General features: G+C 38.8%; 1 protein-coding gene across 1 annotated transcript; it reads left to right on the top strand.

Moving 5' to 3' along the window:
* Positions 1-19997: 19997 nt before the first annotated feature.
* COX7C (cytochrome c oxidase subunit 7C) lies at positions 19998-22031 on the top strand. The gene is made up of 3 exons (XM_084802028.1): positions 19998-20201; positions 21018-21160; positions 21941-22031. The coding sequence occupies exons 1-2, from the start codon at positions 20127-20129 to the stop codon at positions 21132-21134; spliced, it is 192 nt and encodes a 63-aa protein (XP_084658154.1). The 5' UTR covers positions 19998-20126; the 3' UTR covers positions 21135-21160; positions 21941-22031.
* The last annotated feature ends 5280 nt before the right edge of the window (positions 22032-27311 follow it).

Here is a 27311-nt window from a genome sequence, read left to right as displayed (position 1 = left end):
CAACAATAGACTCTCCAAGCAAGAAAATTCCAACCAAGTCTAGTTTAGAGAACTAGTGAATTACTGAGATTACTTGCCAGAAAATGGATGACCTAAAGGCAGCATCAACAGTTGAAAATCCTACTTCACTATAGATAATTACACACAAACTGCATACCTTGAGCATCCTTTATGGCTTGACCATCCAGAGCATCTTTCCTTAGCAGCTGCTATTTATATGACTTTGAAGAGTTACTATGTGAAGCTCCTAAGTTTCAGAAGTTCCCTGTGCCCTTGTAAATTTCATTTAAATATTAATAGCCTCCTTCTCCTCTCTAGTAGGGAAGGTTTGATTTGGAGGAAATAGCTACATAACAATAATTATCTTAGGACCAGATCTGCATTATGAACAAACTATCATGATATCTAATATCTAATTTTATTCTCTTCAAAGGAAAGAAATCTGCACACAATGTATGCAAGAGAGTACCATGTGACAAGCGAAAGGCACACAGGAAGGCATTAGTCAGCAAGGCGATGCATTTATTTATTTATGTTTAATTAATTAATTTACTCACTTTACATTCTGGTTGCATGGCCCCTCCTCTCCTCCCGGTCACCCCCTTGCATACCCTTCCCCTCATTCTCCCCTTTCCTTCTCCTCAGATAAGGGGGAGGTTTCCCGTGGGTACCAACCCACCTGGCACATTAAGCTGCTGCAGACCTAGGCACATCCTTTCACACTGAAGCCAGATAAGACAGCCCAGTTAGAGTAAGGAGATCAAAAGGGAGGCATCAAAGTCAAAGAGGGCTTCCACTCCAGTTGTTGGGGGGATTCCACATGAAGACCAAGCTGCGCATTTTCTACATCTGCAGGAGGTCTAGGACCAGTTCGTGCCTGCTCTTTGGTTGATGGTTCAGTCTCTGGTTTGGCATTCCCTCAGTCTTTGTTCCACCTCTTTGTTCATGCACATTTTGTAGGCAGGACAAATTTTGGGTTGAAGGCTTTGTGGGTGGGTTGGTGTGTTTATCCCTCCATTGGCAGTCCTGCCTGGCTACAGGAAGTAGCCACTTCAAGTTCCACATCCTCATCTGCTGGGAGTCTTTAGCTAGGGTGACCCCCATAGACTTCCTGGGTCCTCCCTATCCTAGGTTTCTGGCAAAGCCCAGAGATGTCTCCCACCTCTGGTTTTTCCATTCTTTCATCCAGCCCTCTCTCCCCCATCTCCCTACTCCTAACACACACCTCTGTTCCCCTCTCCATCCACTCTCCTACCCAGATCTTTTCCTCCATCCGTATCCAATGCCTATTTTATTTCTCCTTCTGAATGAGACTCAAGCATCCTCTTTTGAGCCATCCTTGTAACTTAGCTTCGCTGGGTCTGTGAGAAGCACAGTTATCCTATACTTTATGGTTAATATCCACTTATAAGTGAGTACAAAACATCAATGTCTTTTTGAGTTTGGGTTACCTCACTAGGGATGAGATTTTCTAGTTCCACCCTTTTTACTGCAAATATCAAGATGTGCTTGTTTTTAAGAGCTGAGTAGTATAAGAGCCATTGTGTAAATGTACCTCATTTTCTTCATCAGTTCTTCAGTTGAGGGATATCTAGGTTGTCTCCAGTTTCTGACTATTATGACTAAAGTTTCTATGAATATAGTTGAGCAAGTATTCTTGAGGTATTGTGGAGCATCTTTTGGGTATGTGCCCAGGAGTGGTAAGGCTAAGTCTTGAGGTAGAACTATTCACAATTTTCTGAGAACCTGCCAGATTGATTTTCACAGTGGTTACTCAAGTTTGTACTCCCACCACCAGTGGAGGAGTGTTCCCCTTTCTACACAACCTCACCAGCATGTGCTGTCACTTTAGTTTTTCATCATAGCCATCCTGACAGGTGTAAGATGGAATCTCAGGGTCATTTTGATGTCCATTTCCTTGATGACTAAAGACATTGAACACTTCTTTAAGTGGTTCTCAGCCATTTCTTCATGTAGAAGAATGCAAATAGCTCCATATTTATCACCATGCCCAAAGCTCAAGTCCAAGTGGATCAAAGACCTCAACATAAAACCAGATATACTAAATTTAAAAGAAGGGAAATTAGGGAATAGCCTTGAGCTCATTGGCACAGTAGACAACTTTCTGAATAGAACACCAACAGCTTAGGCACTAAGATCATCAGTTAACAAATGGGACCTCAAGAAACTGAAAAGCTTCTATAAGGCAAAGGATACTGTCAATAGGACAAAACGACAGCAAACAAAATGGGAAAAGATCTTCACCAACCCTATATCTGACAGAGGGCTAATATCCAAAATATAAAAAGAACTCAACAAATTAGGCAGCAACAAACCAAATAATCCAATTTTTAAAACGTGGTACAGAGCTAAACAGAATTTGCAACAAGGGCATATATTTAACTGTTGCTTTTAGCAGCCAGGGAACACCTAGGGTTCCTAGCAATGTACAAAATAAAAATCCAGCAGAGAGAGAGAGAGAGAGAGAGAGAGAGAGAGAGAGAGAGAGAGAGAGAGAGAGAGAGAGACTCTGTTTTGTGGGTTAGAAGGACCCATGACCCAAGTGACGCCTTAATTAGATCTTTTAGTCTCCAGAACAGTGAAGAAATTAATCTCTGGTACTTTCATGCTTATGATACTTTGGTATAGAAACCATTCACTGACTGTAAGCAGACACAGCATATTCATTTCCTTAAACAATCACTTATTTTATATGAATGCCTGATGGTAGAGATGTTCTTTGGTTTCAGGCTGCAGGATACTAGACTACACTGTGGACCTTGAGATTATGTACTGGAAAAGTCTGTTTATAGTTGTGGTGTGGCTCAGACTTAGACCACACCCTTAATCCAAGAGCATTATGTTTACTGTAAACAGAATTAAATAAAGTTGACCATGGACCAAGAGACAAAGTGAGTGACCAGTTGACAGGGAGTGAACAGAGGAAAAAACCATAGAAAGTGAGAGGAGAGACATGCCAAAAGTAGAGAGGAGGATTTGAAGGGTTATTAAGAAAGTGTTGAGAAGGGGCTTTTTCTTTCTGGGATGCTGAGTAGAAAGGTCAGCTAAGTGCTTTCTCTGTCTCTGAGCTAGTTAACCCCAGTTTCTGGTTCCTGAGTCTTTATTGGTAATATCAAACATTTGAGATTTTTGTCTCAAAAGAATAGTTTCGTTTATACCTATTACTCATTTCCTGCTTTTCTTTTATTTCATTTCCCCTATTTCTTTTTGTTTTACTGTTAGCCTCTGTCAGTAAAACCTTCAATATGAATTCCCACCCTTGTCTCTTCTTACAATAATCTATTCTAGGCCATCGCTTTTGCTGAATCTCCTGTATACTAAAGAAACTGAGAAACTATTCTTTAAAAAGCAACTTACATGAATATGTCTTTCCACCTATTCAACTTTGCTATTATAGTCAAAACACAGGCATAGATAATACTTACAAAAAGATGTGCCTGTGATCCACTTGCCTGGGATAGTCACTTTATAGCTGTGGTGTTGCCAAATGATCAATTATTATCAGAAGCCCTTCTTTCAATTACAAAAAAAAAAAACCCAAAAACTTTATTTGAATTATCATGATCATCCTCAGTAAAGCCAAACAAATTGTGGGCTTAAATAGGGAAGCAATTCAATTTGTTGTGGGATACAAGGGAATTATGTGGTATTGTCCAATGATGAAAATGGTGGAAAGGTCAAATATTTAATAATCATGGCCATAATTTTATGAATTGATCCTCAATGAAACCCAGAAATTGAAAGATGGCATCACTTTCAGTCAACACAAGTGGTGCACAATAACACTCTAACATCTGCTGCTGTGTAATGAATCATTTCAAACATATTTGCTGGCTCCCTTGAAAATCTCCTCCTCCTCTCCCAAGATTCTCCAAAAACTTATCGGTTCAGCAAAAGTCCCTGGTTGGAGAATACAAATATTACCTAAGCCAGATCGAGGTACCAATAAAACTTCTTGGGGTCAGGGTACTTTTACTGGAAACCCATGAGCTGCAGAGCAGAGTTAACTACCTACCACCCATATAGTAATGTCTGTTCCCATTAAAATGACAAAAATAAAGAAAAAAAACACTTCCTCCACAGCAGTTTTGAAGTTGTTCTCCATAGTTGTTGCCAGTTTATGGACTAAGGTCCAGTTCTACACTCTGTGAATACATATTTCCTACTCTTGATTTGGATGTTTAAGTCATTTTTTTTCAATAAGAAATGTCTTACAAAGAAAGAAATGAAGGAAGGAAGGAGAAAAGAAAAAGAAATGCCCTACATCTGTAACTATTTCAAGGGTAGTATGGACTTTTTTCAGGGCCATTCATTCAACTGTTTTCAAATAAAGATACCTTCCACCTTATTTCCCCCCATAGGACCTAGAAAATGTTCTCATCTTCTCTAGAACGTTCAATGTTTAACAAAACTAAAGATAAGTTCTTCTGAAGTTTAAAAGTCCTTTTTGTGTAATTAAAATTATTTCTGAGATTTTTTTTCTTAAATCATTTTGTAGTGTAAAGAAAACTAACAGCAAACCCTTACCTTCTTCACCTTTCCACACTCAGAATGTCTTGGATCTGATCCATACTCTAATGTGTTGTCTTATTTTGGAATTTGCTACTAACTGAAGAAAATAAATAGTTGTGTTACTCCTCTACATTTTTCTTGAAATCTTTCTTTCTTTCTTTCTTTCTTTTTTTTTTTTTTTTGGAAGCTAAATGATCAGTTTAAATTATTTTCCGTGCAAGTTTCTTAGTGAGCCAAGTTCATTATGTACTTATATTTCTACATTTTCCTAACTCACAGTATGATGGAACTTAATGTAAGTAAAAAGTGCATCGTATTCTCCAGTCTGTAACTACCTTTTGAAGAACACTGTGCTTGTCCACTCTTTGATCTCTCGTTGTAGGTGTCTTCTCACTTTCAGGTAGTGAATTCTGTGTATATTAGCTATTGATGTACAAAAGACCAGTACGAATCTAGCAGTTTTAGCAACTCTTTTATTTTGTGCATGGAAATTTGTGCATAATAAATTCAATAAGGGAAACCCATGGAAACTCTGATCTTTCAGACTGTATTCATGTACTTGGGCAGAATGACTGGGTAGCATTATCAGAAGGATGCTACATGGGGCAAGGATCAGTGGCTTCATGGGTGTGAAAATTCCCTCGGTGTAGCTTGAATCTTTGCTCCTGTATCCTTAAAGACAAAAATTCTAAGGATAAGGAAAAGAAATTCAAACGCGAATTGCCAACAGGTAGAACACGCTTCTTTTACAAAAGTTCTGCTGCTTTACACTGCTTAACTTTCTGCTTCATCATTCCAAATGATTTTATAGTTTGAAGTTATACAGAATTGTAATTAAAATCCAATAAAAACATGCATAATTCTTTATGATTGCTGGTACAATTTATGCACAAGTATGCAAAAATATTTACCAATATAACTGATGAGGCATTTTAATATGGTAGTAAAAAAAAAGATGCAATACTAAAAAACATTAGACATTTTCTTCCTCCTATTTACACTCTTTATTAGTTCTGATATGTCTGTTTACTGTGTATAAAGTAAAAAAGTTTTATTAAACTGGTTAAAAAGTGTTAGCTTGCATTTGAAAAATTTTAGAATTTAGGTAATTAAATTTTGAACATCTTCCAAAGTGTTTCCTCCTCTCTGCCTGCAGAAGCACATGCTGGAAAGAAGAATTACCTTTAGTGCTGAGATCACACTGTCTTGCCTCATTCACACACCTTAGTGAGCAAGCACAGATGGCATCTTAAAGCTGTACAACTTTGGAGAAAATTTCTTGAGTTACTTCATGCTTTAATTGCAGAATCCAGTCATTCTTTTTCTTAAAACGATACCTATTTATTTAAAAGAAAAACAAATTCTCCAACCATAGATCACTGCTGGTGCAGCAGCACTGTTCAAAAAGCTGCATGCATTGTTGACTCAGAGTGAACATCAAATTAGTGGGGTACAGTGTGAGGAATTTCTAGACAGAACAGTGTTCTCTAAGGGGTTTGAAATTTTTGGAAGATGTATTCAGTTGGCATGAGCTGCTGGGGAGGACAAGTGTGGTTTGATAAGTGATATTACTGGCATTTAATGAATAGATTCTGGGAATTCAGCTAAATATTCTATAACATAGAGAACATTCCCTTTGGCAAACCATTATCAGGTCCCTAATATTGACAGTTCAGTGTGAACAAACCTAACTGTATGACCTCATTTATATGGCACTGAGTGATGCTCTTCTCCCCTGAGAAAAGCCAGCTACCAAAGCTATAGCACTCAGAGGCAACTAATACATAATTCAAAACTATGCTGGTAAAAATAATGCAAAGATTAGATAATTCATATTGTATATGCATATAAAATTATTATACCAAATCTTTAAAAACATAAAATTACAATTATAACTAAATTATAGATAATTCAATGGTCTGTCTTCATTATGCCAATGCCCAATAGGAATGTACACTAGTAAAACTCACTGAAAGCTACACCGAGAATGATGTCTTTTATTGCATGCAAATTACGGCTCACTGAAACTGACTTTATGAACAAATTCATAAGATCACACACTCAGGATAAGGTATTCGATTAAATTGAAATGCACATCTTATTAAGTCACTATTTCCAGTAAATATTCATTGAGTGTGTTTGTGCAGGATAGTTAGGATAGCGTAATCAAAACCTTAAAACTCATTTCCTCCCAAGAGTTCATATTCTAATTGTGCACGAGCCTTTTTATATTTGTTTGCATGCATTCATTCATAGACAGGTTCTCAGGCATCCTGCTCTGCCCTTGAACATGCTATGTAGCACAGAATGACCTTGAACATCTGGAGTTGGAGCCTTAAGAGTGTACCAGGCCCAATGCATCCATTGCTGATAGCTGAACTCAGGGTTTCTAGTAAGCACTATACCAACTGAACTGCACCTCTCACTTTTTCTATTTTATATCTATTCTGTATGTTTGAATCGTTAACCTTGTTGGACACTGTAAAGCAAAGGAAGTCCTTCCTTCATCACTTCAGGAAGAGCAGTGCCTACCCAAACTAAGCAGCCCTGGTGAACTTGGATCTGTGATCAGATCATTCTCATTAGAGGCTATAGTGTGTTGTTTGAAGTGAGAAACCTCTGGGAGATGTGTAGAAGCTAGAAAAAAATGCAGAACAAAATAAGACTGACGCTTTAAGTTCTTTGTATCAAGTCCCCACATTTGTATTTGTCATCCCAGAAAGAAAATATAAGATTTCCTTTGAGCAGATGATATGTTCAGCCAACACTTTTCTGATTTGATCTCAGCCACATAGACACCCCCTGTTCGTGCATAATGGTAGTAATGTTATTGGCTTGGGCTAATAAATCTGGGCATGTGTATTATATGCCACCTACTGATCTGCCCTTGAACCTTCTGCTTAGCCCTCTATTTTCTTCCTGTGCAGTGCATTGGCAGAGATTGGTCTAGAGGGTTGAGTAGAAAGCTCCAGAAAAGTAGAATGTATGTTGAATATATAATCCAGACTATGACATCATCACGAATGCAAGCTCTCTGAGTTTAGTTCTAAGCCACTAAATTTTGGAGTCCTTTGTTGCATCAGCTAAGCTACAATTATCTTGTCTGGCTTAGCTCCATAAAGCAGCAAGAACATTTGATAAATAACACTGGAACAATTTTTATGTAAGGAAAACATGATTTATTATTTTATTTGCATGCTAATACAGTTCCAGGAGACATCTGAAGTATAAAGCAAAGATTATAAAACAAGATAAAAACACATTTAAAATTCACAAGAAAAACAAAGCGAAGATAAGTAAATTAAGAAAGAAACAGAGCAAAGAGTAAAGTACGCAAAATAGCTCCATCTCCCACTGGAGGTAGATCACATGCTTGGCGCTAAGCTCTCTAGGAAACAGTCTACACAGGGAATCATGGTGAAGTTTCTTATTCACAGTACCCATAAGGCAAAGGCAAATCAGATACGCAGAAGGAGCCTGTTTGTCTTAGTATGAAGACCAGAGAGGTATTTCTCCTATGGGTCTTCATAAAAACAACACCGTGAAATACATTAAAGCACATCTTTCAAAAGGAAAAAAAAAAGGTACAATACACCCAGCAATGAGTTCTATAATAAGTCTGTCATTTATAAAATCCCTTAGAACAAAGTGGTAGGAGTATGGTTGAGTACAATTCAGGAACAATGATACAGCTTAAAACGTTGCTCAATGAGGAATGTGAAAAGAACTGGTAATTAAACCTAATCCGATTTGTGTAATAATTTTGTAATTAGTTGGCATGTTTAAAACATCTCTCGTGAATGTAGTGATAATTACTCCAAGGGCAGAAACATTTCCCTCAAGCAAATCCTGTTCTTTTAATCTTTTAAGTACAAGCTAAAAAAAGCCAAACAGGAAAATAATTTTTGTATAAATGGGTATATTTTGATGGACTACAATTGTCAGACTTTTACACCCCATAGCAAAATGGCTCCATCTGAGTCCTTGAAGTCTCATCTACACAATACAAATATTATAACAGCATAACTAAGGTCAAAATCACAAGTAAAAATTTCATATATTTATTTGCAAAAATGTATACATTCATTATTCAGAACTTTTGAATGAATTGATATCGAAAGGGACAGGAATTGTCATATTAAGAAAATATACATGCTGATGGTTTGAAAATATGAGAAATACTATGTCAAGTTTCTTTCATATATGGATTATCAAATTTCAGGCACTTTGAGCTTCCTTGTCCAGTGACAAATCCCAAATGCTCTTTGAAATGATAAAACCATTAACCAGCTTGTTAATAAAATCTTCATTGTAACACATTATATTCTTAGTAATTTAATTGTTAAGAATTTGTGTTAATTTTCCACCAACTCTGGTTAAGTAAACATGATCTCAGTGTGTCTAATACCACTTAAGTCAAGGGAAATTATGAGAGAAGGAAAGTTCCAATAAAAACAAGGGCATCTATCCACCATATTTTAAAAATCTTACTTTGAATTATTTTTGCCTTTTTCTAATTTTTAAATTGCTTTTAATTTTAAATTTTATTAATTTATTCAGATTACAACTCAATTGTTGTTCATCACTTGTATCCTCCCATTGCTCCTTCCCTCCTGCTCTCACCCTATTCCTCCTCCCCCACTATTATGGTCATAGGCTATCAAGTCTCATCTTGGTAGCCTGCTTACTCTTTCTTTGAGTGCTACCAGGCATCACCACCAAGGGGAGGTGGTCAAATATGGAGCACCAGAGTTCATGTCAAAGTTACTCCCCGCTCTCCACATAACTGTGGAGAATGTCTTGCCCATTGGGTAGATCAGAGTACAGGTTCAATGTTTACTATTGTATTGTCCTTGGTTAGTGCAATAGTTTGAATATACTCCCCCTGGGCTCTGATCAACCCATCACGATGTTCTTCTTGTAGGTTTCTAGGACCCTCTGAGTCCTTCTATTTCGCCATCTCCTATATTTCTCTTACCTAGAATCTCAGTAGGATGTCCTCACATCTATCCCAATCTTTTGTTAAATGAAAACTTTTGTGGGACATGCCTTTTGGGCTAGTGCCCAATTATAAGTGAGTATATACCATGTGAGTCTTTCTGCTTCTGGATTACCTCACTCAGTAAGATCATTTCTAGTTCCATCCATTTGTCCACAAATTTCGGGATTTCCTTGTTTTAAATAACTGAGTAGTATTCCATAGTGTAAATGTACCACAGTTTCTTTATCCATTCTTCAACTGATGGACATTTAGGCTGTTTCCAGGTTCTGGCTATTATGAACATGATTGAGCATATGTCCTTGTTGTGCGGTGGAGCATTTTCTGGGTATATTCCAAGGAGTGGAATAGCTGGGTCTTGAGGAAGCCTTACTCCCATTTTTTTCTGAGAAAGCGCCAGATAGATTTCCAAAGTGATTGTACAAGTTTGCATTCCCACCAGCAATGAAGGAGTGTTCCTCTCTCTCCACATCCTCGCCAGCAATCAGTGTCACTTCAATTTAATCCACCATATAAACAAACTGAAAGAAAAACCACATGATCATCTCCTTAGATGCAGAAAAAGTATTTAACAAAATTCAATACTCATTCATGTTTAAAGTTTTGGACAGATCTGGAATACAAGGCACATACCTAAACCTAATAAAGGCTATCTACAGCAAGCCAATAGCCAACATCAACTTAAATGGAGAGATACTCAAGGAAATTCCTCTAAAATCAGAGACCAGACAAGGCTGCCCACTTTCTCCATATCTCTTCAGTATAGTTCTTGAAGTTCTAGCCAGAGCAATAAGAAATCAAAAAGAGATCAAGGGGATCCAACTGGGAAAGGAGGACGTCTAATTTTTTAATTTTTTATAACTTATTCACATTACATCAAAATTGTTCCCCACCCCCTGCTTGTAGCTTCCCCTTCCCACCTTCCTTCCCTCTTCTATCCTCCTCCCTACCCATAGATCTCTGACTGGGGGTTGGGGGGCTCATCCCTCCCCCACTATCTGACCAAAACCTATCAAGTCTCACCAAGATAGCCTACATCCCCTTCCTCTGTGTGCCTGCAAGGCAGCCCAGCAAAGGGGAGGAAGTGATCAAATCATAAGCACCAGAGAATAGTTTTACCCCAAGTCCTAGCTATACCACTCCTGGCCATATACCCAAAAGATGATCCACCATATGAGGACATTTGCTAAACTATGTTCATAGCAGCTTCATTAGTAATAGGCAGAATCTGGAAACAACATAGATGTCCCTCAACTGAAGAATGGATAAAGAAATTGTGGTGCATTTACACGGTGAAATACTATTCAGTTATCAAAAACACGGAAATCAAGAAATTTGCAGGCAAATGGTTGGAACTAGAAAAGATCACCACAAGTGAGTTATACCAGACCCAAAAGCATGGTATATACTCAATTATAAGTGATTATTAGCCCAATATAGATGTTCTCTGAGAGACTCCATCCAACGGGAGAATGGGACAGACGCTGGGTCTCATAGCCAGAATCTGGGTGGATCACTGAGAGTGATATTGAGGAGTTGGGGATTAAAGGATCCTGAAGGGTCAGAATCTCCACAAGGAGACCATCAAGGCCTGTGGATCTGGACCCAGATGGGCCTCCAGAAATGGATGCACCAACCAAGAAAAAAGCATACAGAGAACCTAGATCCCTTATTCAGATATAGCCAATGGACACTTCATTCTCCATGTTGAGGGAGGGATTGCCTCTTCCTTTGAATTTTGTATATTAGCATAGCACTAACAGGGTTCAATACCATCCCCTGAGCATTTTCAATGATCGTGTGTATAATGAACTCTGAAACTCAAGTATCATTAGTTTCCTAGTTATTCTACTTCTTGTGGGAATAAAATGATGAGCCAAAAATTATCATTAATATACTTACTTATAGGGTAGTTGTTATGTCACCTTGACACAAGTATAGCAATTCAGGGGCCAAGAGAGAAACCAGATTGAATAAGTCATCTGGGAGAGGAGTTCGAGCCAAAACAGCTGAGTTGAAGCAGCCATGCCAGAGCTCAGAAAGAACAAGAAAGGGTGACCTTATTATTCAGTAAGTCTCAGAGGCTGTAAACGTACTAGGCCCAGGTTAGGTTGTACAGACCGAGAAGCTTCCAGGAGTAGACCTAGGTTAGCAGAAGGTGGCAGTAATCCTCTGAGACAACAATTAAAGCAGGCAAATAAAAGTTCCTTTTACAAGTAGACATTGGAATGGTTATGGGACATAAAATTGTTGTATTATGCTGATGAGTAGGTCATATCCATCAAGGACAGACAGGAAAGAAGGAAGGGAGGGAGAAAGAGAGGAAGGGAGGGAGGGAAGGAGGAAGGCAAGGAGGGAGGGAGGCAAGCAAAAGAAGATAGGGAGGAAGAGTGAGGAAAAGACAGAAAAAGAGAGGGTAAAAAGGAAGATGGGGTCTAAGTGACAGAAGAATGAATAGAAGAGAAGAATGAATTCTCCTACATTGAGGTGAACAGTGTGTGGGGAATAAAGTGGGAATTGGAGAATTCAAGCATACTCTGAATTCACACCATAGATACAATTCTGAAACTATGCTAGATATAATACATGAGTGAGTTTATTTCAGATATCGGAGCCTACGTCATTATTGTGAAAGGAGCATAAAAGTTTACGATTTAAGTAATTAAAAAAGAACTTGTACTACAGATTTTTAAATGATAGTATTGGTAAGTGAAAAAGAAAACCATGTGACCCCGATAAAATAACTTTGGCAAAATAATGTAAAATTTCAATCTATTCATTAGGCAACATCAAACAAACACAAAATGAAGTATATTTTGTAAAACTGGTATAGGTGGCTATATTTTACACAATAGTGTGATAAAAGACAAAGACTAAAGAAATTCTTCTGGTAAAAGGGAACTAAAGTAAAAGATACAATGGCTAAATACAAACTCTACCCATCAATTATATTAAGAACTGGAGAGGAAAGGCATCATAAAGATGTGTTCATAGGTCCTCTGACAAATTTGAGATAATACTGATAAATTTAAATTATGACATTGATCCATATGTCATTATTTATACAAATAATATTCATATTCTTAGGGAATAGGAATTAATGTAGTTGGGGGGGTTAGTATCACAGTATGAATTGTGTTAAAAATATCAAGAAAGAAACAAAAAGGCAAAATTTATAAGCAAAATGAAAAACTATTTTAAAATGGTCCAAATTTGGTTAAAGAACATGTATGCATATTCCTTATAATAATCTTACCTTTACAACATTTTGTAAGTTAAAATATTTTACCAATATTTCTTAAATAAAAATAATAATCAAAAGTTAATTTACTTTACCATAGATGGAGGAGGAGGCCATAGGCTCCACCTTGGAAATTGATGGTTGTTGGAAAGAGGCTGTCCTTTTCCAAAGTGACATAAACATTTATTAGTTGTCCTTTACATCAGTAAATATCCTCACTTTTATGTTTAGACAAGAAACTCTAATTAATCTCAGTGGGCTACACAAGCAGCAGAGGGCATGAAAGCAAAAGAGGAACTCACTGAGAAGGATCCTAGAAGATGAAGGGGAAAAGAGGGAGTGATCTTGACTAAAATTAATTATGTAAATGCATAAAATGTGAAACAACAACGGAAAACTTTTAATCCAAGAGTGCCTTACCTCCTGTTTATGGAAAGGCAACACACGTGTGCCAGAGCCCAGCAGCCTGCTGGAGAAGACATCCAACCTCAAGCCAGCTGAGAGCTATGGAAAGGCAATATCCACTGCTGAATTGAGCTCTAGGTCCGGCCTTTGGCAAGCTTGAGTTCCCTGGGGGGAAATGTCATTTCCAAAGCTGACTGTACTTATTGGCTTAAAATCAATCCTTTCTAGCCCCCGAGAAGACAATGAAAATATGGTAGAAACACAGTTTGAGTGGTCTGCTTGGTGTCAGCGATCATATGAACTTTACCATCTGACCTCCCCTTCTAACACCCAACTGTACAGCTGACTCCTGACGCTGAAGAACTGACCACCAGCTCCATCAGTTCCCACTGTTCTGAAAGATTTACTCAACGCACACACACACATACACACACACACACACACCAGGGGAGAGGCAGAGGGAAGAAGGAAGAAGGGAGGGAGCGAATGAATGAATGAATGAATTAATTAATTAATTAATTAATACACAGTAAGAATGAACTATGAATTAACTTCTCCTCCTTTCCTCACATGTAGGCGATGAGTACCATACCTCACATATAACACCATTGGGCCACTGTGTGTAGTGACTAAGAGCAATAACTTTGGAATCAGAATTTTGGTTTTAATCTCAGTTCTGGTACATAGTATACGATGAGGATCAAGGCAAGTTAGTTAAATAATTCAGTATCAATTGGTTGCCTCATCCATTCAGTAAAAATGATTTTGCTGGCATCTCCTACATAGGATTACTTTGAGAACAAAATAATACTTGTACATGTAAAGACAATGGTAAAAAATAGGATAATGTTATAATGTTATCTTTTATTGATGTATATAAAGATTGTAAAAAGAAACAATCTTACATTCACTCACTGAAAATATCTATTTGCACAAAGGAGTGCCCTGTTATAAAACCCCTGGCCTACTTTCTACTGAATGAACTATTCTTTATCAATTTCCTTCTTCTTCATAAAGTTAAGTACTCACTTTGTGGTAGAATACAAAGATAATTTTAAAAACTAGTTTTTCTTCTAAAGATTCATATGGAATAGTAACGAAATAAGACGTAATTGATTGAAAAGTGAAATGTTACTGCCATAGACTATTATAAACCTAATTCTAGGTGAGGTGAACAGCACTTGAAGTTAGTGATTTTGAAGAGTGTTAAAATTGTTTCTGTGGGAAAGTGATAAGAGATAAGAGTTTTGAAGAGTACAATAGAGGATAAAGAAAGGAAACGAGGAAATTTCAAACAAAAGAGACAGGATGAAGTCAAGTTTGATCATTAGGAAATCGTTTTCCTTTCTTCGCAGATCCTTGTCTCCCAGTGTGTAACTATTCAACCATTCAGAAACTTGACAGCAATTTGCAAATCTTAGCTCACTCAGTCCCATCATGTTTTCTCATTTTTCTAATATCAGGTTTTTATCTTATGGATCTGAAATTACACACAGGGCTCACAGAGTCCTGATTTTAATTCACAGTGTCACAAAGTTATATAAATTCCAGACCAAAAAAAAATTTCTTATTTTGATTTTTTTTCAATTTAAATGAGAATCTTTCCTCACTAAACAATTCATTTCAAATAAAGTTGAATATACTTCCTTAAAATGTAACACAATTAGAGCTATTGAAAGAAATAGCAAACACTGTATTTTAATTTTTAGTTTCACTGTCCTATATAATGTATTTCAGTCTCCAAGTACCTCCATGGGTCTAAGGAATACATAACTCACTTTATGATATATACCTTTCTCACCACTTAAAATAATCAGACTTTATTTTTAAAATATGACTTTGGAGTGAATTTCATGCCCCTAAGGAGTTTTTTTTTAAAAATACTAATCAGTTCATGAAATGTCTCATTTCTCTTACAATGAACTTTATAGTAAGATATATATCACTCTTACTCCAATGTTTTTCCAAGGTAATTGACATTTTTCTGGCCAGCTACTATGATAGGAATACAGAGAGCTAAGCTTCCTCTAAAAGAAGCACCATTGCTGCAGGGTTCTACATTGGCCACAAATTACCCCACTGCTTAATGGCTCAAGTCATCTGTCTATGACATTCTCTGTAGTTCTGGAGATGGCAGGTTTATATGGGAGATTCTCTTTTGCATGCATCTTTAAATGTGCAGGTGAGTAAGACTGTGGGAACAGTCACCTAAAGCAGTTTCATTCATGTGCCTGCAGCATGTATGTCAGAGGCGGATGCGGGGGGGGGGCAGGGGGGTGGCAAGGGAGGACATCTATGGGTTGGCAGAAAGACTTTCTTTCTTCCTATCCTCTTTTTCTCGTCTGCCTCTGACCCTCTCATCTTCTTCTTTGCTCCTCCCCACTTCTTGAACATTCTGTGTTTCCTCCTTGTCAGTAGCCTAGACTTCCTCCCAGCTCTCCAAGGCTCAGTCAGGATTGGTTTCTCCTGTGGTGATGGATTTCAAAGAAAACATTCCTGAATGGAAGCTGCAAGCATCAGATAGACTGAATGTCAGTCTGTTGGATTCTGCTGGTCAAGCTCATAATATAGGTCAAGAAAAGGCCACTCTACCCTTCACTGCTCACTGCTCGGCGAGGAGTTAGGAGGAACCTGTTGTTAACTATCTTTATTTTATTATCTTCTTGGTTAAGGAGTAGAATACAGCCAAATCTTTGAGGTTTCCACCTTTCCCTTGTGGTGAACTCAAAAGATAATCATAAAGTCTATTTTCACACTATATTATCAGTTACTTAATTAGATGATAATTTGTAATGAGCAACTAAAAAACAATACAGAATTAATGTAAAAATCATTTTGTGATCAGTTTTTTTGGAGGGAGTAGGTGTTTCCTCTGTGTGTGTGTGTGTGTGTGTGTGTGTGTGTGTGTGTGTGTGTGTGTTGATTCAGATAAAAACATACCTCACAGGCATGAGGAGATGGTACAAAGTGTAAATTACTTGTACAAGCCCAAGGACCTAAGTTAAGATCCTCAGAACTCAGGTAAAAGATGGGCAGGGAAGTACAGGGTCAGTAAACCCAGCATGCTATAATGGAGAAATGGAAACAGAAAGCCTGTAGGAGCTTAGAGGCCAGTAACCTGCTCTCCACGGGAGTGAAGAAATCCTCTCTCAAAGCAATGTCTAAATACAAGGCTTGATCCCAAAGGTTGTCCTCTGACCTGCACCTGTGTGCTGTGGCACTGGAACACCCATACACACATGCACATAAGGATTTGTACATAAATACAGATAAGCGTGCACACACACACACACACACACACACACACACACACACACACACACACACTAAATGAAAAGAGAGAGAGAGTTTTACTAAGGGTTTTGAAGTGATTATCATTATCATCTCCAAGAGTAACTGTAGCCAAGAACACAGAGGTCAGAAATTACTCCAACAATATGTGATCTCAGCCGCTTTTAATTCCACTCCAATTCCCCTCTACTCACGGAGAGCATCAGAGGGCTGGGACAGGTATTTGTTTATATATCAACAGATCTGTGTTGCTGTCAGCCTTGGTGAGATAAGTCTTTCCGCAGCGGACACTGGTTAAGTGCAGACTTCTAACTGTTCAAAACACAAAGAATAAGGCTGTGAGTGCTCAGGACTAAATGGGCCTTCTATCCCAGATTCACCCCACTCCATCCCTGACAAGACTCAGGGAACACCAAAGAAGGCAGGGTGGAAAGTATGTAAAAACAGGAACAGGAGGAGGAATGCCCTTGCATAGTCACAGCAGATAAGGTTGCTTGCACAAGATCTGAAAAAGATTAACCTAGTCAAAATTCTAGCATGGAGGGTAGAGGTCTGGTCACAAAGTCCCACCCCTAATTGAGGAGCATTTGACAGTTGGAGGCTCCCTGCGGAAGAAGCGTCAAATTGTCTTGAGTATGTGGCCACTGGTAGGTTTCTCATGCTCAACGAGATGGCTATGAATCTACTTATCATGTCCATGTAGGAAATACTAATTGTACTCAGTGGGATAGCTTAAACAAAGAAGGCATAAAGTTGGGAGGGGAACATGTTGGAGGAAGTACCAAGGGGGATGCAAGGAGGACACAGTGGATAGACACTGTCAAAATACATTATACACATGCATAGAACTCTCACAGGTTAAATAAAATATTATTACAAACCTAATAGTGTGAAAAAGTACAGAATGAGACTCTTTAAAAAAATTAAAGAGGGGACTGAAGAGAAGGTTTAGAGCACTTGCTGCTCTTGCATTAGAATCATGTTTCCGGGGATTCAGTACCTTCTTCTGACCTGCACGAGGCCCAGACTACATACATAGTACACATACAAACACATAGGCAAGCATTCAGACATGAAACAGAAATAAATCATTTTTTTCACATTAAGAAACACAGGTATTGGTAGCTCACTATTGCAATCTGAACACACAGAATAGTTGGGGCTCCAAGGTTTCTTGAGTTTAAAGCCAGCTGAGCAACATAGCAAGACTGCCATGAGCTACATAGTGAGACACTGCCTCAAAAATCTTCTTTAAAACTAAGATCACATACCTTCTGTGTGAGGAGGAAACAAATTGTAGTAGCTCCAAATATGATCATTTGCTATTTGTAGAAATAAAACATTGGAAATCTCAGAAGGAAAAAGCATGTGTTTTCTCTTTCAAAAGCTGAAAAATAGAAAAAATGAAGAATACATTATATATTTAATTTTCAAAAGACATTATAAGTTCTCCAATAGATGAGTAACACGATGCCTAAGTGAACAGGAGCCTTCACAGTCTGAACAAATCCCACTTCCCCAGCCTCTTTTGCCAGCAGCTTTTTCCAAATACTCACTACTCATAGAGCTATCAGGCATATACCTATAGTGAATCTGTTGGGTTTATTATTCTCTGTGGTAACAGACACCTATTACATGTAGGTTATAGCATGAGGAACAGTGCTGCCCCACAGCTCTTGGTAAAATGTTAAAAAGTGCTTGAAGGATTGGGGCTTTTTGTCCATTAATTTGGGTATCTTCTCACATCATGCTGTGGCAGAAAAGGACTAAACCACGGCTAAGATTGTAACTGGTAAGCTGTAGCGACAATGAAAGAGATTGTTTGATATTTGTCCTCTTTATAACATTGGAAGGAAAACTAAACTTAGTTAAATTTAAACAAAAGTTGCTTATAAAAAATGCCATATAATTAGGGGGCATTTTAGACTAAAAAGATTCAGTATAGCTCACTCTTCCAGAGGGTCATGTTATATGCATTATCAGAGAAAAAGAAGTGACATATCACAAATTGAAACAATGAAGTGGGTGATGGTCAGCATATATCACACAACACACACACACACGCGCGCGCGCGCGCGCGCGCGCGTTCTAAAAGAATGGAAGAGGAATCTTCCTTCCTTTCTTTCTTCCTTCCCTCCCTCCCTCCTTCTCTTCTTCCTTCCGTCCTTCCTTTCTTCTTTCCTTCCTGTCTTTCCTTTCTTTCTGTTACATATGGGGAAGATAAAGGTACACTGGTACTTCTGCCAGACTCATTGAGTGACAGTACTCACAGGGAGTTCATCCAGATTAGGCAATCATACCCTCCATTTAGCTCTATTTATCAGATGGATTCACAGATATGTAGATGATAGATAGAAAGATAGATGACATAGTCTGACCCTATGACACACTTAACTCCTATTCCCGGCTGAGACTTAGCTGCTTGATTTTACACACCCCTTATGATATAGTTCACTATGTACACAGAGCACTAATTCAAATACAAGACATGTTTAGACTAAATGTAATTTAATATGGTCATTAGTGCCATTTTAAAATTATCTTTGTGTTATTACAATGTAATTACATAGTTTCCTCCTTCTTTTTCCATCCTCCAAACCCCATTATCTATCCTGCCTTGCTCTCTTTTAAATTCATGGCTTCTTTCTCACTTGCTGTGGTTACATACATAAGTAACATTATACAGACTGACAAGGTCCTATATTTAGGAATATATACATGCCGCCCCCCCCCTTAATCTATCAGTTTCTAGTGGCCTGTCTAATGGTGATACTCCATAAAATTGTTTATTCGGCAGTAATACACAAACTCCTAATCCAGGTTAGCTACAGATGTCAGGGTTTTTTGTTTTGGGGGGTTTTTGTTTGTTTGTTTTTAAATCTCTTCCACAGCCTAGCCATGCTGCACCTAGGAGTCTTATCTGTTCTCTGTAAGTCCTTTTATAACCAATTTCTGTATCTTAAGAATCTCTCTTATAGCACTTCATTCAGCTTTCTCTATGACATTCTTTGTTCTGTATGCTAGTTTTTCTAACCACGCTTTCAAGGTTGGCAAAGTACTACAATCAAAAATGTGTCACATTTTCTTGTTCTATAGGCTTGGACACACCCGGTTAAACAGATTCAGTTACCTCAGTAAGTTTTTTCTGTAAACAAAGTCCAAGAATCCTACATCTAAACTCCGAAAACAGCTCAAATTCTTAGCCTGGCATGGTGGTGCATGTCTGTAATCCCAGCACTCCTGGAGGCAGAGGCAGGAGGATCTCTGTGAGTTCGAGGCCAGACTGGTCTACAAAGTGAGTCCAGGACGGCCAAGACTACACAGTGAAAACTTTTCTCGAAAAAACATTTTTTAAAAAAAGCAATCCCTGAAAGTAAAAATGTCACTTGGTTCTGGAGCTCGCTCATCCCAGAGCCAGACTACATTTCCCACAATCCTTTGGAGCCTATATGGCACCCGGTATTACCTGAACTACAAATCCCATAATCCTCAGAACCGGCCAGTGGGACGTTTGAGGAAGTCCCTGCCTTAGTACCCATCTTCCCTTTCGGTTTCCCGCTCCAGAGAGCAAGGTCGAGAAAAGAGGAGACTGAGGTGTTGGCGGCCATTTCTTCCGCCTACTTTTTCTGAGCTCCTGGCAGAGCTTACAGCAGCGCCATGTTAGGCCAGAGTATCCGGAGGTTCACCACCTCCGTGGTCCGTCGCAGCCACTATGAAGAGGGTCCTGGGAAGGTGAGTGAGCCGGGCTGCGTTGGGGGGGGGGGGAAGGGGGATGCTCGGAGACACCGGCATCTCTCAGGGTCGGTCTAGAGAGTGCAGGGAGGGAAGTGGCCACCCGGGAAGGAGCTCAGGAAGCCATGCAGGCCGTCAGCCCACATCTCCGAGAAGGCTGAAGCCCAGCGCCTAGCCGCGGCCTCAGCCCTCCTCGGCCCCAGGGCGAGGCCAGGAAGGCCGGCTTGTCTTGGTTAGGTTGGAGCCCCGCGGCGTTGGAGGATGACTGAAGGTCATTGGGAACAAAAGAAAAAGAGGGCCGGTGCCTGTGGATTAGCCTTTTAAACCAGCAGACCACGTTACAAGTGCCGATCCTCGGTTAGGCCAGGTTTAGCCCCAAGTTTAAATACGCCCTGTAGTTAGTAGTAGCAGCCCTGCAGCTGGTAGGCGAGGCCTGTAAAGGGACGGGGAAGGATGGATGAAAAAGCCAGACTTTATACTGGGATTGATACTGCCGTGTCCTGGGTGGAGAATTTTAATAACAATGAGCTAGAATCATGTCTTTGTTTCCAACGTTATTATTTTGCAGAGTTTTTTTTATTATTATTATTATTTCAATTGTCAAAAATACATTACATAGTCCGTTTCTGACAATTACCACCTAGTCTGGTTTACAGACTGGTATACAGAAAACCCAGATGTTTAATGTTCTGTCACACGTACTTGATTGTAAATTACACGTGTGTGTGCGCGCACACGATCGCCCCTTGTCTCAATATTAGATGAAATCAGATCCTTTGAAGTACTGTTTTTGCTGCTTTTTCTCTTTCCCAACAGAATTTGCCATTTTCTGTGGAAAACAAGTGGCGGTTACTGGCTATGATGACTGTGTTCTTCGGATCTGGATTTGCTGCTCCTTTCTTTATAGTGAGGCACCAGCTCCTTAAAAAATAAGGATATTTATTCCAACCCTGTAACAGGTAATTTGTAGTTTTCTAATTTTCCTAAAACAGTAGCTTCTGTTGTGTACCCTGTACACTCTCATCCCCACCCCAACACACAAGTAGGTAGTTGTCCACCGATTCCTGAAGGTAAACGTGTGCTGCTGGTAGAGGCTGTTTGCCAAGGTCACTGTTTACCAGGGTACCCCGTTACACGATAATCTGAACAAATTCTCTTAACAAACCTGTAAGATGAGTGGTTTTAAAACCCCATTAAAGACACAAAGATAGTAAGTTGACGAGATTCTATAGGTAGTAACATTAGCATAGGATGTTCTGAATTTCACACTTTATAAATCAGTCTTATACTGAAATAGCTGACTCTTATAAAAATATCCAACCTTTGATGTTCCATGGCATTGATAGTCTACAAAAAAACCTCCATCAAGTTGCTAAACTGCAAAACACAAGCTACATTTGTGCGTATCCTAGAAAGTATATGGCCCATAACCTGTGCTATGGTATTAGTAAACCAGCCTGCTGAGGTTGAGAAATACTGAATTAAGGAATTATACGTTACTACCTCTTTATTGACATGTTGCATACTGGTAGCCTGGAAGATTCCTGCCATACACATAAGGGTTTATTTAGCATAATTCATGTAAAGTGTTGGTACATGTGATGAAGCAAAACAGTATGAATAAACTCATGATACTGTAAACGCTTTCTGATGTATCAAATTGATAGAGGATGTGAAATACTGACTTCTGTAAAGTCAGTTGGGCTTCGAATGCCATTAACTTTGTTTTTATTTTGCAGGATGAAGAATGTTTAAGAGATGATCTGAAAACTGGATTGAACTCTTGAACTCTTAAACTACATACAATTGTAAATAAACTAATGAAATAAATATTTAATGCCTCTTCTCTGAAATAAGGAATGTGATAGTTACTGATTTTGTTTCATTAAGAACTATTTATTGTGTTTGGGGTGATGGGTAAAAACATAAAAGGCCTGGTTTTGGTTGCTGAGCACTTAAATAAAAAGCTAGACAACCACAGTAACTTGCCTTTAATCCCAGCACAGAGGCAAAGAATTCCTAGTCAAACTGTCTAGCTCAGCAAGCTAGAATTCGCAGTGAGCTCTGGGTTCAGCAAGAGTCTTCTTAGAAAGGCAGTAGAGGAAGATAACTGAGGTAATTATGGTTTCTCTGTGCATGCTCACACATAATGTTCCCAGATGTGAGTATGCATACAGACAAAAATTGCATATGATTTAGCTTTTATTGTCTTAATTATTGGATTTTGATTCTCAAGTCAGGAACTTGATAATATTTTGAACATAAGATAGAAATCAACTTGTCCTCATTTGAAGGAATTTAAAAGTAATCCTGTTGGAACATATAAATTAGTTTTCTTGGTGATTAATAATTTGAAGAACCACTATGTTTATTCTGAGTCAGGTACTTTGCCTCTTCCCCTCTAGATCTATAGCCTAAAGTTGAAGGTTTTATATCTGGGAGTACTGTTGACATTTAGTCTAGATTAGGACAGGAGTAGAATAAGGGAGTAAAACAGCATATAGAATTAAATGGAATATTCTTTAATTTTCTGGAGTTCTGTGATTTATCCTGATTGGGAGGTAAGCGGTCCTGTTACTAATTCTGTCATTGAGTAAGATTTATGAGCAGTGAAATGATTCTTACCATTTGCAATTGTGGGCTTTCTTAAGACGAATAGTTACTGATTTTAAAAGAAAATCAAACATGCTTTTTTTTTTTAAACCAATAAACACTCAGGAGCAGATGCTGAGGTGAAAAACTTGCTAACTCAGAGAGAGAAAGCACCCAGCTGACCTTCCTACTCTGCTCACATCCAGATGGAGAAAGCCCAAAAGCCTCATTAGCTCAGCTCACAGCCCATGAGGAAAACACAAGGCCAAAGGCCAAGGAGCTAAAGAGCCAAAAGCTGGAGATCCAAGAGCTACTGCTTCATGCTGTCTTAAATACCCCTCAATACAAGTAGTAAACACCAAAATCCTACTCTGATCTAGCCAATGGACAGAACATCCTCCACAGCTATGTGGAGAGCAGACACTAACACTGACATGAGCTCTGGGAACTCTGGTGGCACTTAAAGAATAGCAGACTACCAAGATAAGACTTGTTAGCATGCGACCATAAAGTGGGGGAGGAGATCCCCCTCGGACATGGACCTAAGGGAGGGTAATAGGGTGGGGGTGGGAGGGTAGGAGGAATGGAAGGATAAGAGTAATGGGAGAACAATTGAGTTGTAATCTGAATAAATAAATACCTCTCAAATCAAAGTCCATTCTACTCTGTAATCCCTGTCAGCTGGTTTTTTGCTCCACCTCTTAACCTAGGGTTAACTTTATTAAGTCCTGTGTACCAAAAGCTCTTAGATTAAACATAGGTGCTAGGCCTGGCTCAACCACACCTTAAACACCTGTTTATAATAAGCAGAAAGTTCTTGGATTAAAGGTGTGTGTTCACGCTAAACAAAAGGCAGGTTTTTGCAGTTCACAATCTCAGGTATCACAATGGATCAAATATCTTGCAACAGGCTTTTGTGTATGTATTTCATCTGTAATCTAGTTAAGTGGTGAATGTACATTTATTTAAAAGAATTATCAGAGCCAAAAGTGATATTCCCTTAAAAGCCAAACTTTACATGGTGTGGGTTTCAGTTAGCCGTAAGTAAAAAAAAATTTCCCCAAACTGAACTAAGGTCTTCCAAAGATGAATGTATTGAAATAATTCAAATATGGAAATACACAAAGGTAGCATTAACGTCAAGATGTAAGTCAGGTGTGCATTGTTTATTCCATCTCACTGAATTTTCTTTGCCCCAACTTCACTAATGACGGGAAGATGTGTTGATTTACCTTCTGGCTGATGAAAAAAAGTAGGCATTTATATTGTATTAATAAGAGATAAAATAGGTTAAGAGACAGGAGGATCACTAAGGTTCACAGACTTGTCAGCCCAGCCAGAAAAACATGGTGGAGAGTTGTCTGGAAGGAAGCAGAATGCATTAGGAGAGAAGAGCAAGTGGCCTCTCACACCTGTGTGTATTTATCCACACACTACACATGTATACACTCCCACATCAGATTCCTATGTAGCTGTCCCTACATCAAAATCTTTAAAGGTTTCATATACTAGCAAATGATAATTTGACCTTCATAATTTGTATAAAAAGTATGTTAATGTGAGTGATTTTTATAATGCAAAGCTAATTTTGGATAGACTTCTCGAGTTCATATTTTAATATGGATACAACCTTGGTGGTTACCTGACAGACAGGTTCGTAGGATTTTTCATACATTCGGGAGAAACAAACTTCCTTTTATTTTGGCAAAGGAAAAATGAGAACAGATGCTGTTGAAAGGCAATGCATTGTTGTACTTCCTGGTTCAAAGGTTAAGTCCCTGAGAGACTTAGGGACTTACTGTAGGTCCCTGAGAGACAGTAGTGAGTAGAGCTCTTTATTAAATGTATGGAGGGAACAAGAAACATACATTGCTTTAAGCCTGTAGTGTTTCCTTCTAAAAGATCAACCTCTCTACATCTCTAATTCTGCAACACAGAATGCAGCAAATGCCAATGCCATTTTCAATTTAAAATAAATGTATCTCCAATTACATCTAAGGAAGCACAACAGACTTGAGTCAGACATAGTAAGGAAAAGTCTCTGAAACATTCCCTCTCTATGTGAATAGGATCCAGAATGGTGAAGGGTAAGTAACTTTGGGCTTTTTAAGTGTGTTTTGTTTTATTTGCAGCTAGTGGGAATTGCTACTCTCATTTTGATGGACTATCTCCACTTTACTAGACCCCTTTGGAAAAGTTAGGAAACCAAGTTCCCTTTCTCTTTTTTTTTTCCTCCTTTATTAATTTATTCTTGTTACATCTCGATGGTTATCCTATCCCTTGTATCCTCCCATTCTTCCCTCCCTCCCAATTTCCCCTTATTCCCTTCCCCTATGACTGTTCCTGAGGGGGATTACCTCCCCCTCTATATGATCATAGGGTATCAAGTCTCTTCTTGGTAACCTGCTGTCCTTCCTCCGATTGGCACCAGGTCTCACCGTCCAGGGGACATGGTCTCTTGTCGCACAGCATCATGCCAGAGCACGTTGGTGTTCTGATCCTGTAACTTTGGTAAAATAGCAAGCAATGCATATCTGTTTTCCTCAGGAGCTACTTTAACTTTGAGTTTTTCTATTATTCCTACTAAAATTCACTGTCCATGACCAATTTTCTCAGATCCAACAAGATGATTGTTAATTATTAAAAATCTTAACAGTATTCTGTGTACTTTACTATAAATTTTGTTCGCCTTCTTTGATGGCATCAAACTGTACTACCTTGATAATAGGCTTTCAACAAATACATTTAGATAAATGGTGGTAGGGACAAATACGGAGTTCAGTAACACTTCTATGCGGATATAAACCATCCTAAGATGGCTTCAGACTCATTCCTACCTTCCTAAGAAAAACACATATTGATAATTTCATCTGGTTCACATCTTAACTCTAACTTAATATTAACAAAACTTCCTAGACATCATGCTGCAAGAGTTTTCTCCAGTTTAATACCATCCAATTTTAATTGCTAATGTGAGCTCTTTATGCAATCTCAATACTGTCTCCAACCAAAGCAAGTTCTATCTGGGTGTCAGTACACTTTATGAGCCTTTTGGGGAAGACATGGACTTTACCACCACTAGAAACTGTGGTAGCAAACATTCATAGAAATGGAGCTGATTTGTTTAACACGGGTATCATTGTCTCCTTACCAATTATAAAATAGAGTATTTTGAAATACCTATGTGATAGTGTCTTCCTAACCACTTGGACTTTGAGTAAAAAGTTCTCAGTTATAGTATCAAAGATCTCTTCAGTGCAGAGGAGGATGGGCTTGGAGCAATGGATAATTGTGCAGGGTTTGCCATTGTGGGATTCAGTGTTTTGGTTTTGGGGGCCTGCAGGGTGTTTGGGGGGGGGGGGCTTGTTTGTTTGATTCCCTAGATTTTAGAAAGGACATTACAGAAGATGGCTGGTTCTATAACTAGGCAAGGCTTACAGAGGTAGGACCATGACACCAACCCAGCCACAAAGCCTTTGACCTACACAATTTGACCTGCATGCAAGATGTGTTTTGGGTAATTGTGGTGCAGAGCTTATGGAAGTGGCTAAGCTATTACTAGTCTAACGTGAGCCCCACACCATAAGGGGGAGATCATGCCTGACACTGCCTGGGTTTCCGGGAGCCCAGAGACTTAGGATAGAACCAAACACAACTGGCCCAACCATCATCAGAGAGGCATGCCTTCAATGACTGATGGCAACAAATGCAGAGACCCACATTTCAACATTAGAAATAACTCAGAACCTTTCTGAAGAGTGGGAGCCAGAGGGATTGAGGACACCAGGAGAACATGTTCCACACAATCAACTAAGCAAGGCTCATAGGGGCTCATGAGGACTAAAGCACAGAGCCTGTATGGGTCTGTGTCAGGTCATCTGCATAAATGTTATGGTTGTGTACCTTAATGTTACTTGTGGGACTCCTAACAGTTGAAGTGGGTTAACTTTGACTCTTTTGCTTGCTTTTGGAACCCTTTTCCTGATACTGTTTTCCCTCATCCAGCATTGTTATGAGGGGTTGTGTCTAGTCTTACAGTAACTTGTTTAATGCCATGTTCAGTTGATATCCCTGGGAGGCCTGCTCTTTTATGAAGGGGAACAGAGGAGCAACGGATGAGGTAGGGGTGAGGGGAGTGAAGGGAGGGTAGGATGCAGTCAGGATGTATTATATGAGAGAAGAATTTTTTTAATTCAAAAGGATATTAGTATTCCCAGGGTATCATGGAAAAGGGGAAAGCTTATTAAATCTAAATGTGGGAACTATACACACAAATAAATAAATAAACAGATAAATATATTGATAGTTAAATAAACAAACCATACTATGCTATAGTCATAAAAATACTCCAACCACCGCCATGCCCTTAATCCACCCATGAAGCTTAAAATTGCCTGTGTGTAGGAATAGAAACATGGAGATCAGAAAGATAATTTCTAAAGCTGACACCAAGAATTACCTGCTAACTGCCATATCCTGCCTTCTTAGTTGTATTGTTTATTTACTAATCCTCTGTCA

This window comes from Acomys minous (genome assembly GCF_964271855.1).
Source record: "Acomys minous genome assembly, chromosome: 11".
NCBI lineage: Eukaryota > Metazoa > Chordata > Mammalia > Rodentia > Muridae > Acomys > Acomys minous.
Note: the sequence above shows the minus strand (reverse complement) of the source record. Positions and strands in the feature narration are given on the sequence as shown.

Bases quoted from the DNA above. Each gene is read 5' to 3' on its own strand.
- COX7C (XM_084802028.1), top strand. From the start codon at position 20,127: ATGTTAGGCCAGAGTATCCGGAGGTTCACCACCTCCGTGGTCCGTCGC. The intron at 20,202-21,017 runs GTGAGTGAGCCG...CTTTCCCAACAG, and splicing joins ATGAAGAGGGTCCTGGGAAG to AATTTGCCATTTTCTGTGGA.